General features: G+C 36.5%; 1 protein-coding gene across 1 annotated transcript; it reads right to left on the bottom strand.

The window, feature by feature from the left end:
• Positions 1-1005: 1005 nt before the first annotated feature.
• Positions 1006-12795, bottom strand: LOC132546481 (pyruvate dehydrogenase phosphatase regulatory subunit, mitochondrial-like). The gene is made up of 17 exons (XM_060210200.1): positions 12548-12795; positions 12236-12366; positions 10986-11067; positions 10400-10481; positions 10104-10185; positions 9575-9696; positions 9250-9364; positions 8348-8500; positions 7021-7145; positions 6655-6847; positions 6176-6325; positions 5747-5889; positions 5389-5537; positions 2873-3080; positions 2453-2542; positions 2042-2221; positions 1006-1314 (listed from the first exon to the last, which is right to left on the bottom strand). Exons 1-17 carry the CDS (start codon positions 12793-12795, stop codon positions 1006-1008), a joined length of 2562 nt encoding a protein of 853 aa, XP_060066183.1.
• Positions 12796-14273: the final 1478 nt, after the last annotated feature.

Raw genomic sequence — 14273 nt, 5'->3', positions numbered from 1 at the left:
ACAGCTGTTTCGTCCTTCTAGGACTCGTCAGTGATACTATATCATACAACTGTTTCGTCCTTCTAGGACTCGTCAGTGATACTATATGATACAGCTGTTTCGTCCTTCTAGGACTCGTCAGTGATGCTATATGATACAGCTATTTCGTCCTTCTAGGACTCGTCAGTGATACTATATCATACAGCTGTTTCGTCCTTCTAGGACTCGTCAGTGATGCTACATCATACAGCTGTTTCGTCCTTCTAGGACTCGTCAGTGATGCTACATCATACAGCTGTTTCGTCCTTCTAGGACTCGTAAGTGATGCTACATCATACAGCTGTTTCGTCCTTCTAGGACTCGTAAGTGATGCTACATCATACAGCTGTTTCGTCCTTCTAGGACTCGTAAGTGATGCTACATCATACAGCTGTTTCGTCCTTCTAGGACTCGTAAGTGATGCTACATCATACAGCTGTTTCGTCCTTCTAGGACTCGTAAGTGATGCTACATCATACAGCCGTTTCGTCTTTCTAGGACTTGTAATTGATTAAGGGCCTAATTGTTAAACCTAGAAGGCGTAAGAGGGAAATCCAAAGTTGGGGCAGGAAAAGTCGAAATCTAGACGGGGAGATACTTCAAAAGTAGTTGAGAGTACATTTATTCAAATAGCAAAGCTGGTCATTTTTAACCATTAAACACTGAACGAAATGCTGTTTACAATATATACGATATAAGATACCTTGTGTTAAAATTTCGTCCTTATGTATAAGATTTCTTATGTTACATAAGTTATTGTAATTAATTTTCATGTTGGATATCTTACATCAACACATGAATCTAAAGCCGACTGTCGTTATTATAAGACAAAGGTATTTTAACCAAGATGTGTAGATATTAGCAGGGATTTTCGTGGGATACGAAACTTGAATGTCTATCGTTTGTGTTCAGTAATTGGACATAGGTGCAGAGTTAAAACATCTGGTATGATATGTCAAATTTGCTTTCCACGAAATAACATTTAAGTTACACTACCACGGTCACATTGTACATCTTTGTACCAATAGCAAGTTTGTAGTTGTCCATATTTTCACCATCTTGTTCTGAAGTGGTGTTGACGTAACCTAAACAAATAACTTTCCGAAGGTCAAAGTTGAACCCACACGAAGACGTTGAACCTACACACTGGTCATTCCGGTATATAGGTTCTCCACCCCACGGCCAGGTGTCGCATTCAATGTTAAAGTCTTTCAAGGTCAAATGGACAAGTTGTTTACTCTTTCCATTTCTTGTCTGCAGTTCTAACGCTTCTCTACCCAGAAAGGAATTAGTTTTCTGAAACGTAAGAAAAACCTCATTAGTAACATGTATTGAAATCTTATCTAAAAGTGAAAGTATATCGAATGTTACCTCATTGTTGATGAAGCCAAAAACTATCATGTGATTCTATTTTTCTTACAACAACAAATTCTTAGTAAAAAGGATGTGGTTTTACATTTTTAACAAATACTTAATGTTTATTACAATAACTGTAAAGTCGGGTCAGAACATGAGTTTCATTTAGAAATTATGATGCCCGAACTCAAAAAAGAAAAAAAGATAGAACAGAAGACTTGAAAAGTTATAATTGGGTTATTTTTTGTGTGATCATAGAGATCTCATCGAGAAATATCGTAATTTTTTTTTTTCCGATATGAAGCCGGATGTATTTGATGCTCGTTACTTTGTCTGTTGATTCCATTGATGTATACCATGTTCTCATTTGAGAACGTTATATTACTTAATTGGATTCATCAATATTTATATGGTGGGTGCTGCCGATGAAGCAAAAGACGCTTAAGCTTTCGTAACACCTGACCTTATTTTCGATGTAATTTTTCAGGTGTCTCCATGTAAATCTTTTGGACTTGAGTTTGGATTATCATTATATTCTTGTTGTTCTTGCATATACCATTAGTACAGGCAGCTATTTGAAACATTTTGATGTTTGTCTACCTTATATTACTCTTGGAATTAAAAACTACTATTGAAATATAGATTGGTTATAGATAGTAAACGTTACCTCTAAACAGACGGTAGAAGACTTCCCACACTCTAATGGTGTTGTTGAAGACGAAATGTCTTCCTCCTGAGAAGCGATTTTATTCTCAAGACGAAGATGTTTTAAGACATAATGGCCTCCTTCCTTAATGTTGTATTTCTTTCCATTTTCCTTTAAAGCTTCATACACATGCAGCGTATTCTGCAACAAAAAAAAAGCATTATTTCATCTTTTATTACACACTGTATAGACTTTCTTTATATCATAATTAACTTCATTTTTAGATTATTAATTTACAAATGCTGTTGGTATAAGTTGTTCCCTGTAGAATGTAGTAACACCAATCGTAATGATTATAGCAGGTATCTCAACTACATGTATAATAGAACTATTGCTATAAATTTGTAACCAACTCAATCAGCAAGTTACTACCTTTGTTGGGATATGTAGAGTGAAGGCATCAATTCCTGCCAATGGTATCCTCATGGTGACGGTTTCACAGGAAAATCCAACATCTAAAACCTGAAAATAGATAAAAATGAAGCTTTTTAATTCCACATTAGAAAACATGACTGTACTTATGAACCCTTTTTATTGTATTCGATACTTTCACGTCATAATACATACATCACTTCAATTTGAATGCGACAAACAAACGACTTAACTTAGGCTTTTTATCAAAAACTACAATAAATCCGTAAATTTGTAAGCCGACCTTCATCAGCAATCACTAAGAGCGAGATTCACAAATGTCCAAGCAGGTGCTAAACCATCGTTTAAAGGATGCTTAGACACAATTATCAAAGTAAACATGGAACATTATCTAAAATATACATGAAACGGTATCTTAACCTTGCACGTCATTGGATGGAAGTCTTTGGACAGCATGGACACGTCACATAAATCTCCCATCAACGCTTCGCTTCTTGGCCCAATAATTGTCAGTGAAGAAAATGATGAATCACTTTCGACAAGATCAACTGTTCCATCCGAGGGAAGGTGTCGCCTCATCCAGGTCAGCATCCGACGCTGGTGGTTGGTAGTTGCTGTTATCAGGAATCTACGAGAAAAAAATCAAATATTTCAAGTTACACATTTGTTAACCTTTTCGATTTGCTTACATTTAAAGTAATCAAACTGTAGGCAGGGAAGAAAATTACAGAACCCTATTTGAAATATTGTGGATACAAAGTACTTAATAATGTCTCTGAAAGGCTATAAAAGTCTACCTATAATATACGTCCCTGTTTTGGAACTTTTCTATTTTCAAAACCAAGTGACACCGCTTTGGTTATAGATGTGTACAGAATGCGATAGATATGACAACAATAAAAGGTAGGAATTTAAAAACTGAAAATCTTTTATTTTTTTCTCAATTTACTGTCATATGCTTTACTGATATCACAGAAATATGTGCCGTGGTTTTCTACATGTGACTATTTAATGTGCAGAAGTATTGAGAAATGACGACCTCGTCGTTATTAATAAAAAAAATAAGTTGTATTTCTATGACACACATATAAATCATGTTAGTATATTATTTTTCATGAACGATTTACTTTTAACGTTATAATATCTTTGTTATTGACAACGTTCACTATTATGATAAATATCATTGTAGAACAGCAATAACGTTTCTCCCCGTTATAAATCAAGAATCTGTCATGTATAAATATTGAATAATTCATAATTAATTGTCAAACTTTTGAAATAAAGAACGCACTTGATCAGTATAAAGGCCCTGTTAACCCTGACATGAGTGACACGGATGAACATTTAGCTCTGTGATCTGGCAGCGGTGCACTACGACTATACACAGCGCAAGTGTATGTTTCTTCACGTGCTCACAAAAATGCGGAACATCATTATAAAAAGTCATTCCATTCCTTAAAAGTATTCACAAAACTGGACTTCGATTTTCCAGACGAGTGAGTACAATTAGCGTTACAGAAATCCGTCCTCCCAATATTTTTATCCGGAGTGTGAGGTTTCCGGTATATCGGCGTCCTGATTATCGCAAGTCCACAAGTGTATAAGCTTATTAGGGTGACACTTAATACTTTATTTCTTAGTTCGGTATGGCGTTGGATGTGTCCAATGCTCATTGTGTGTCGGGTAATTTCGTAACTACCAGAAATCATTATATCCTTGCAATAGCATCTGATATGTTAATATGTTATTTGTTTGAATGTTCGGAGTAGAGCTAAATACTTGACTTCCATACCTGTTGAGAGCTTAAGACATAACTTTCATACCTGTTGGTAGATAAAGACAGGGCTTTTACACCTGTTGGGAGTTAAAGACATGGATGTTATACCTGTTGAAGTTAAAGACAGTACTGTTATTCCTGTTGGAAACTAACGACTGGTCTTTTACACCTGTTGGGAGATAGGGGCTGGTCTTTTACACCTGTTGGAAACTAACGACTGGTCTTTTACACCTGTTGGTAGATAGGGGCTGGTCTTTTACACCTGTAGGGAGATAGAGGCTGGACGTTTACATCTGTTGGAAACTAACGACTGGTCTTTTACACCTGTTGGTAGATAGGGGCTGGTCTTTTACACCTGTAGGGAGATAGAGGCTGGTCTTTTACACCTGTAGGGAGATAGAGGCTGGACGTTTACATCTGTTGGAAACTAACGACTGGTCTTTTACACCTGTTGGTAGATAGGGGCTGGTCTTTTACACCTGTAGGGAGATAGAGGCTGGACGTTTACATCTGTTGGAAACTAACGACTGGTCTTTTACACCTGTTGGTAGATAGGGGCTGGTCTTTTACACCTGTTGGAAACTAACGACTGGTCTTTTACACCTGTTGGTAGATAGGGGCTGGTCTTTTACACCTGTTGGAAACTAACGACTGGTCTTTTACACCTGTTGGTAGATAGGGGCTGGTCTTTTACACCTGTAGGGAGATAGAGGCTGGACGTTTACATCTGTTGGAAACTAACGACTGGTCTTTTACACCTGTTGGTAGATAGGGGCTGGTCTTTTACACCTGTTGGAAACTAACGACTGGTCTTTTACACCTGTTGGTAGATAGAGGCTGGTCTTTTACACCTGTAGGGAGATAGAGGCTGGACGTTTACATCTGTTATGAGCTAACGAATGGATTTCTTTTACTTGTTGGGTGATTAAGACAGGATTTTTATACCCGTTGGCATCGGAAGACGGGACTTTTATTACTGTTGGGAGCTAAAGACTTCACATTTTATACCAGTTTGGAGATAAGATTCGACTTTTATACCTGTTAGGAGCTAAAGACAACTTTTATATCTAATATAGCTGGAGACAGAACCTATATACCTGTTGAGAGCCGATGACAGGGCTTTCATACCAGTTGGAAGATAAAGACTTTATTTTTATACCTGTTGAGAGCTAAAGAGATGACACTGCCGTCAACAACGTATCCCCCTTGCTGGTTTAGCATTCCTGTCTGTGTTATATGACCGGCCTTTCCTGATATGTTGTTACAACACAAATACTGGAGATACTGGAGAGCTTCACCGCCATCAGACTGATAACATTGATAAAATATCTGAATATTTTCTAGGAAAGAGGATTGGTAACTTGTATATCCACCGATCATAAAATGCTTCAATATGATTTCTATTGTTTAACAATATGATCACGTAATTTTGACTATTGTTCATGTTCATAAATCTATAAACATTATGAAGCATGACGTGTCTATGAGACAGACACTGTCTTTACGTTAGTTCATACCTTAACCTCACACATTGTGAAGCATGATGTGTCTATGAGACAGACACTGTCTTTACATGCTCTATACTCAGCCTCCACATCATCAAACCATGATGGCTTGCTGAATGTTGGTTCCTCTAAATTGTACGGATCGAAAGGTTTATCTGGAAAAGATTGACGTCATCTTAGAATAAATACGATCTGAGATAAACATAAAAAGAGATACTCATAGGAATTTCATGGGGAAAACATACCGGTGGATAGTATTTTGAAATTTCATATTAGATTTGTACATTTCCAATAATGAATGAAGCTACATCACATAGCATTTCGTTCTTCTATCTTCAATAATATTTTTTTAAAAAGCCGTACAATATGGATGGGGATGTAAAATACCTAGCAATTGGATTGATTGTACCTGTAATTTATTATACACAGTCTACAATCTACCTTTCAGTCCCTTGAAATACAAGGGCCGTTCGTATCCTTGTAGGTCCCCGAAGCAGGCGCCCGATCCTTCCAGTAACGTGTGTATCGGTGATGTTTCCAATTTCCTTCCCCTTGTCCAGTGAGTATATGGATAGCGTAGTTTGTAGGCACCTTTAGTAATAAATGCACAATACTAATAGTTACAATTGAACATGTGCAACATTTTTTAACTGCTACTTCCACTATGTTGAGGAAGGTCCAATCATTCTATCTTAAAGCAGAAAGCACAGCTATGAACGAAGGAAGCAGGGAATCATAAGGAAACCGAAAATAAAGCATGCATTTGTGTTATTCCCAGCTGATAATTTTTAAGTAAACGATGTTAATATTGTTTATGCAATACGTCATAGACGAAACGGGATGAATGCGACCACGTTCCCTACTCCATGCCTTTTTTATTGTTGCTGATTTCATTAAAATTCACTCTAAATGAGGCAAACCTGTAACCTCCTTCACGCGTTCAAACAAGAAACGTCTGTTGCCATGGACGTTATTGTGTCTGAGTATATGGTAGGCATCCAACCTGGAACTTGGAACACCATCCACGATACTCTCTGTAATGTATCTCCCCGCCCCGGCAGACCCAACCACACCAAGACTGTTCATACCAGCCGCGACGAAGTAGTTTCTTACCTACATGAAATTCAGTAATGTTAATATAAGTATGTCCTCACGAAGATAAAAAAATAAATATCAATGAAAAACATATAGAGAATATGTGGTCAGTGTCTTAAAATATAAGCTATTTTTGGCAAGGGTAAAGAAAGACAAAAGTGGCTAATGAAAATAATTGTATTCTAATTGACCTCTGCTGATTCTCCGAGAATGCAGTTCCCGTCAGCTGTAAAACTTTCTGGACCGTTGATTTGTGATCGTACTTCAGTCGTCTCCATGACTGGAAATCTATTGAGAAATGCTTCCATCATGACCTCTGAAAGATAATGGTAAGGATTATTAAAGTTTGATATATATCTTAAATAGCTGCTTCAATGAGTTGATGTGTGTTTAATGAAGTAGAGTTACATAGATATATAGTAAATAAATGCATTTGAAAAATACATATCAACATAACTATAATTCAAACTCAAATTCAATACAGCTTGGGAAAACCATGAAGAAAAGAAAGATTTACAAGGAGATTCATATAAAAAGGACAAGGAGAATAAAATCAGGTGTTCCGGAAGAGTAAGCGTCTTCTGGACCATTGACAAAATCCTTGGTCAATCCTAGTAAGTAATGTTTGCTTCTCAAAAGAGAATAAGGTCTACAATAGCAGAACGGTCAGTCAAATTTACAAGCATCAACCACGACCATCTCCATGTCGTACAAAGAAATAGAATATTTCTCAATGAGATCACCACGGCGACCTAAAACTTCCGAGTTATTTTTGTCAGTATGCATCTTTTGATACCCGATGTTACGAATTTGTCAGTCAGTTGACAAGACGACGAAAATCGTGATATTGGGAACAGTCCATTGAATATCGGATTAACTGCGATATGTAAACAGGAGATGCAGCGTTGTTGCTGTCGAGAAATGGAAAATTCACGCAGGGAAATTCAAATCATGACGCTTATCGTGGAAATGTGTGAATGTTGGTTTCGTTGTAGAAAAGACAAGCTGTTATTGTAGAAGAGTCTGTCGTGTGCTTGATTTCCAATTTTTGTGGATATGGACGATAGACGTGGTAAATACATTTTTAAGACAAGATGTCACCAATATACCTCCAAGTGAAATAAAAACAAAGTTGCATAGGGTTTGTGACCTGTTTTGATGAGCTCTTCAAAATATTCAGCCTCGTATGAAAACGATAACAGCCAACAGTGGGGCGTAGTTAGTTCCCATAGATATGTCAATAGCCTTAGCCATGAGTTAGTCATTAAATGCCTTTTCGAGTTGATAGTTTTCAATGTTTTACTCAACTTCCTATTATATTTATATAATAAATATTGTACATACCTCATATATGCGATAATTTAGAACAGCGTTTAGTATATCCGTTATTCTGAACTGGGTCACTATTCGAATTAATTGAAACGTGGTATGAAGGTCAAGGCAAACTTCGGAGACTCGAAGTCCATCAGCTTATTCAAGTTAATTTAGTAATATTTGAAAAAAAGAAAGAACACTTACGAAAATGATTCCAATCCGATGGAAGGAGTTGAAATTCAAATTTCTCAGGTATGCCAGTCGAAAATGTGGGTTTGCTTTCGAGCTCAAATCCTCCAGCAAGAAGACCCCCACTCCACTCACGAGCATATATAGAGCCATCGTAATCCCTTATCACTGTCATAAATACCAAAATTAAGTTTGATACAACCTCCTCTAAATATTGGTGTCGACATATGTTAACGAACAGACAAACCAAAAGGTCTTTCAATTCCTGAGTGGATGTTTCACAGTCAATTAATTTTCTTTGCTTCCCATTGAATATCGTACTTTGAATAGATTTTATGGTCATTCTAAATTACTGCTCTTTGCAGATGAATATCATATCGCACTGTTTGGCTTCAAATTCCATTTATAACGATGTTACAACGATACAGTATAACACCTATATCACATCTCCTACGCATGTTGCTGTCTGATACTGGTTATGTTCATTATCGACACTGTCATCCGTCAAATGGAATAGCCATTTTAAGGGCGAACCGTCGTTGTTTCTATACTACAGTCACAAATGTTATGCAGTGAATGTTTTTTGGCACATTAAATCATTACATAGTAAAATACCATGATAGTATGAATATATCTGATAAATTCTTGTCAACACTTCATCTCAGGTTTTTAAGAACACGAATATGTGATAAATACGTTCACTACTTTAACATACAAATTCTCCTACTACTTTAATACATCCATTTGATTCTGACTTTAATTTATAACGAGGTAGTCGCTAAACATATTTAATCACCCTCAACATTTGTTCTTATTATCTTAGAACAATTATCTCCATCAGATTAGTCTCGTCTATTTATAGAATCAGAGTAGTAACATTCCTAACATTTTAATGTTCTATGTTTTTTTGTAAATACCTGGCATCATCAAGTCCATATTCGGGATAGCCGCCGACACAATGTAAAAATGTTCACATGAATGGAGGGGAACCTGGACTGGAGGGGTTGTCTTAGCTCCAAGGTGCCGGGCCCACTGAGGTACAATCAAAATATATCTTTATAACATATTGTATGACAAATATCAACTAGAGTACAAGAGACACATGAATGTTTTCAATGCTAAATCAAATACCTATTCTTTGAAGTAAAGTTTTGAGCATTAATCGTCATTAATGATATCTAAACTGAAACTGGAAGTCAACCTTGGAGGATAGTTTAATTCTCTAACGGTCATTGAACTCACCTGTCCAGCGCAGTTGACAAAGTATTCACATTGTATGTAACCATGAGATGTCTTTACTCCAGTCACCTTGTTGTCGGTAGTGTGGACATCCTCCAACTTAACTCCCTCAAAAACCTGGACCCCTATGTAGATGAAAAGTGAGGAATATCGGATATATGAACATTAAGAAATTAAAAGAATTATGGTGCATTAAGTTTGTTTTTCCTCAGTTGCCTCATCGGTGTATAAATTTAGAACCTGAACAGCACTGAAGAGTCCTAGAATAACAGAACACTTGTGTGACGCAGTTTAGTTCATGATTTGGCTCTGCTGTATGTAATTCTAGATTTGTAGGTGTTATTCATTTGCCTGTCTTTTGTACATGTTTTAGTATAAGCTTTTTCTTTATGTTTTGGTGTACTGTTTCCATGTGTTTTGGACGATAAATTAAAGTGTTTTGTGCAATTTTTTATTACTAACATGTATATGACACATAAATATTTCGTACACACAAAATAACAACATTACAAATATAACAGCCTATACGTACCTTTAGATTTAGCCACGCTGTTGTATGCGTATACTAGGTCGTTCGGAGCCACCACTCCATCCTCTGGTATCCAGAGCCCACCCTGGAAAATCAATATGTAAGATAATGGTGCAATTTTAAATGGTATAGACAGATATACTGTAACAGAAAACGATAATATGTTTCAAATACAGTAACCGAAAGCAGCGTCTACATATCCAGGTAAAAAAATGAAAGTAAATCCCATTCAAGCCCCGCATGAAAATGAAACTACTATGACTCACTTTAATTAAGTATAATGATACTAAAATATTTACCTGAAGATCGGTGGTTTTGACCCATGGGCACAATCCAAGGATTTCTGATGGCGATACTAGATGGGATTCCACTCCAATTACCCTTTGATTTAAAGAATCATATATATTATTGTCTAGTACTATTACAAGTCTAGGCGTCCTTGACAACTTATTTAAGCAAGAAAAAATGGGAACTTAAAATGATATATTTAAAAGTGTTTATTAACAGGAAGTAATATATGTATTTGTTCAGTGAGTCGGCTCTTCTATTATTAGAATGAAAAATATTATCAGCATCATAGGAAAATAAAGAAGTCATGCGTGCTAAGCGGCAAATGTTCTCATACACATAAAAAAATATAATATTTTACCACAGACTTAGATATACATGTTAAACATAAATTCCTTCAAATGAATGGTAGGGGAGACCCTTGAACAAATTGATCTGAGATGTTAGTGAATTTGAATTCATAGACTTAAAAATCACGTTTCAGGTAATATGGTCCAGATTTCTTTTATTGGTGTGAAAAAACTTTTGAAATCATTATACTTAACACAGGCATTCTTATCTATCACTCATACACATTTATTTGTTCCTCTGTCTTACTTAGCAAGAGAATGTTTCCTCTCAATGGCAACCAGTCTGTCCTTTGTCTGGGCGAGAAGTAAACTTCCACACTGTTTCCATCCTATTTACAATAAAGTCAGCTAGCGTTTTACATATAGCACAATTGTATTTATTGGAATGATTCAAGTTTTAATGTTACTCGGCAGTATATCAAAAACATCTACAGGAACCAAATGTAAAATATTACATGGTTGATATGAATAGTTTGGTCACAGAAAACTCTTCACTGTGTCGAAGTATGCATTGAACACCTCTACCGGCTGTGTTAATTAACTACGAAGTTTAACTTGAAAATCACGGTATAAAATTGCGGTATGAACATTAGGAGAACTTTTAGACACGCAGAAGCTACGTTGACTATAAGCACAAAATTAAAATGTTATTACACCGCTCAGAGAAAACAAGAGGTCCATAGGGCCCGTATCGCTAACCAGGTTATTTCCATTTCCCCTATTAGACACAATTTCACTGCCCTGCACCGTTTACACAGAAATAATTTACATTCATCCTAGGATGCTTCAGACACAAATAGGGGCAAAATTCAATCTTTCAAAACGAACACATACAATATTTTCAGATTTAAATATTTGCTCTATTTTGGCACTCCCTTCCCACCCAAAGGAGTCGAAACTTCACGTTTATACAAAATTGATTAATCTGCACACAAGAATGCTTCAGATAAAACTGGGACAGAATCTTAACATTCCACTAGCAGGTTTTGTTTTTAAAATGCTCAAGGTAGATAAAACCTATTCTCCTTCCCCAATAATGCTTCAGCCCATTCAGTAAAATGAAATCCTTCCTACCAGAGGATTATTTTGTAACTGCATTATATCCCCTACTGGTCCCGACCTTCCTGTTTCAGGGTCCAAGACCATTCTTTCTTAAGACCAAAGTTTAGCAAAATTCAATTATTCCAACAGGAGATTAAGGATTTTAAATAATTTGCACTATTTCCCCTATGGGGCCCCGTCCTTTTAGTCCAAAGGGGCCACAGGCCTGGTGTTTATACAACACTACTTACCCATCCCCAGGATGCTTCTGATAAAATTTGGTCAAAATCTGCTCCATCGTTTATGACAGTAATTCATGCGATTTCTTGACGAACGGGTGGGCATACGGCCGACAGATGACGGACGCCATGGTATGTGATAAGTTATCTAAGCTCTTCGGGTCAGGTAACCTAACAAGAAAGAGAATCGATTCCCCTGTGAGGTTCCTCTCCTTACCTATACCATGACTCCTCTCCAGGGTCTTGTATAACTGTTGACCGTATTTGAGAAATCGACACCCGTCTATGTCATCTTTCCCCAGCTGTCCTATCAAACCAGCGGAATGCCAAGTCGTACCGCACGTTAGACTGCATTATATAAATTGATTTATGCACATTGTTATACACGAACATAAATGTATGCAAAATCCTTGACATATATTCAGACAGTGTCTATGCATATATACACACAAGCATGTATATACACCCCCTGTACAAATGCTCCAATAAACATCTAAACAAGGCATCTATTCATTGTGTCTATATGTACCTGCCCTGTTCCAGCAAGACCACATCACTCCATCCTCTCTCTGCTAAATGGTATGCCACAGATGTACCGAAAACGCCCCCTCCACAAATGACCACACGGGCGCTGGACGGGACGTGTTTGGTCACGTCGCTGATACTGCGAGGTGCTACTTGTCGTGAATCTTTACAAGAAAGATGTGCTAATGAAAAACGTCTTCTATTGTTTAGAGTGAGCATATAAGACAGTCCAATTCCTTTCTTTGATAACATGTCTCCGGTATAGACCACACTTTATCAACACATGTATCAATACTGCCTTTACTGTGAAAACAATGAAAAGATATCACAAGTATTGTCTTTGCATAACATTACACTCATTAGATCTTCTGAATAAACATCCCAGAGCAGTGAAAGTTTATAGTACTTCATACGCAGTATTATCATATCACGTAACATTACCGTTTCGACACTATGGTTCGTTGTCACACGATAAGGCTATCATGTTTCGTTGAACTTCAGATCTCACAAATCTGAAAACACAATACCGAGAGTAAAGTGTATTTGGCTTCTGTAAGACAATAAAGATAGGCAATGATCGCATTTGCTTGTGTGACTGGTAAATGATGATGCATAAATGTAATGACGCCTGAATAAAATACAACCAAACCGGTTTATGGTTGTAAATTACCCAGCAATGGCCTGAATATGAGGCCTACAGGTAAACCACAATGCTATAGTTTTCTAAATACCCTGTACTTAAAATCTGTATCAAATCTGCTATTCACTTGTATGTTTTTGTACAATCTATTATGATTGCAGGTGGTAGACTTTTTGGTGGCCTTACACTAAGGCTTCTTCATTAACCTTCATGTCTCATTTTTCTTCATTTGAATATTGGCATTGTTAAGAGTATATATGTATTCGACCTTTTTTTAAAATATTGTTCTTTGTTTATAGATAAGAAAACGTACTGCATTTTGGCATAAACGTTTCATGCTATCTGGTTTCCAACTTTTAATTCGACCAATTTCTATTATCCTTAGTGGTTAACCGGATTCGAACATTTCAGGCCCTTAGCATCACTGACGAGTGCTACAGGAGTGTACAAATGAAACAAAAGTAGATAACACCTTTAGTATGAATTTAGAAATAGAGTAGAGCAGAACAATGAAATACACTGCATGATACAGCTGGTTAGTCCTTCTAGTTCTCGTCATGGATGAAATGGGTCTAAATTTTGAAACTGATGAGGCAACTGAAGAATTTACAAAGTTATCAAAAGAACTGTCAAAATCGGAGAGGTGCACTAGCCCCATACATACAAAGAAGAACGAAGAGGCTGTATGATACAGTTTGATGCATTGCATGGCTATACCATACTGTTTCTACATTTACTTTGAAAGGGGCTATTCACGTCTTTGTCTTTTATAGACGCCTTCACAAAAAGATATATCTTTATCTTATTTATTAGAATAAATTGTTTCTTTTTATGACAAGATCAAGAATGTTTATACACTTCATATCCTGATAAATTGTATTTTCAAGGAAATATCCAACATTTTAATTTAGAAACTGTCGAATCATATTAGCCAAAACTATCTTTCTCTCATGTCCCATAAAGGAAAAAGACTTTCATGATTTGGAAAGTAACAAACAAATCTGAAATAACGTATTTACTTACATTTTGAGAAGATCTTCATCTTCACTTGCTTAAGGTGGTCCGGGAATAAATGTTTATAGGGACGTTT

Source organism: Ylistrum balloti, unplaced genomic scaffold (assembly GCF_031769215.1).
Source record: "Ylistrum balloti isolate Yb309-2 unplaced genomic scaffold, AGI_CSIRO_Ybal_v1 Utg369892, whole genome shotgun sequence".
Classification (NCBI taxonomy): domain Eukaryota; kingdom Metazoa; phylum Mollusca; class Bivalvia; order Pectinida; family Pectinidae; genus Ylistrum; species Ylistrum balloti.
The sequence above is the reverse complement of the archived record's forward strand: the minus strand, read 5'-3'. Positions and strand labels throughout refer to the sequence as shown.

What these genes read in the sequence shown, in the direction of transcription:
- LOC132546481 (XM_060210200.1), bottom strand. Translation starts at nt 12,795, where the DNA reads ATGTTATCAAAGAAAGGAATTGGACTGTCTTATATGCTCACTCTAAAC. An exon ending in TTCTCGGAGAATCAGCAGAG is followed by an intron (nt 6,848 to 7,020) that starts GTCAATTAGAAT and finishes AATTTCATGTAG; the next exon opens with GTAAGAAACTACTTCGTCGC. An exon ending in TCACAATGTGTGAGGTTAAG is followed by an intron (nt 5,538 to 5,746) that starts GTATGAACTAAC and finishes CAATGTTATCAG; the next exon opens with TCTGATGGCGGTGAAGCTCT.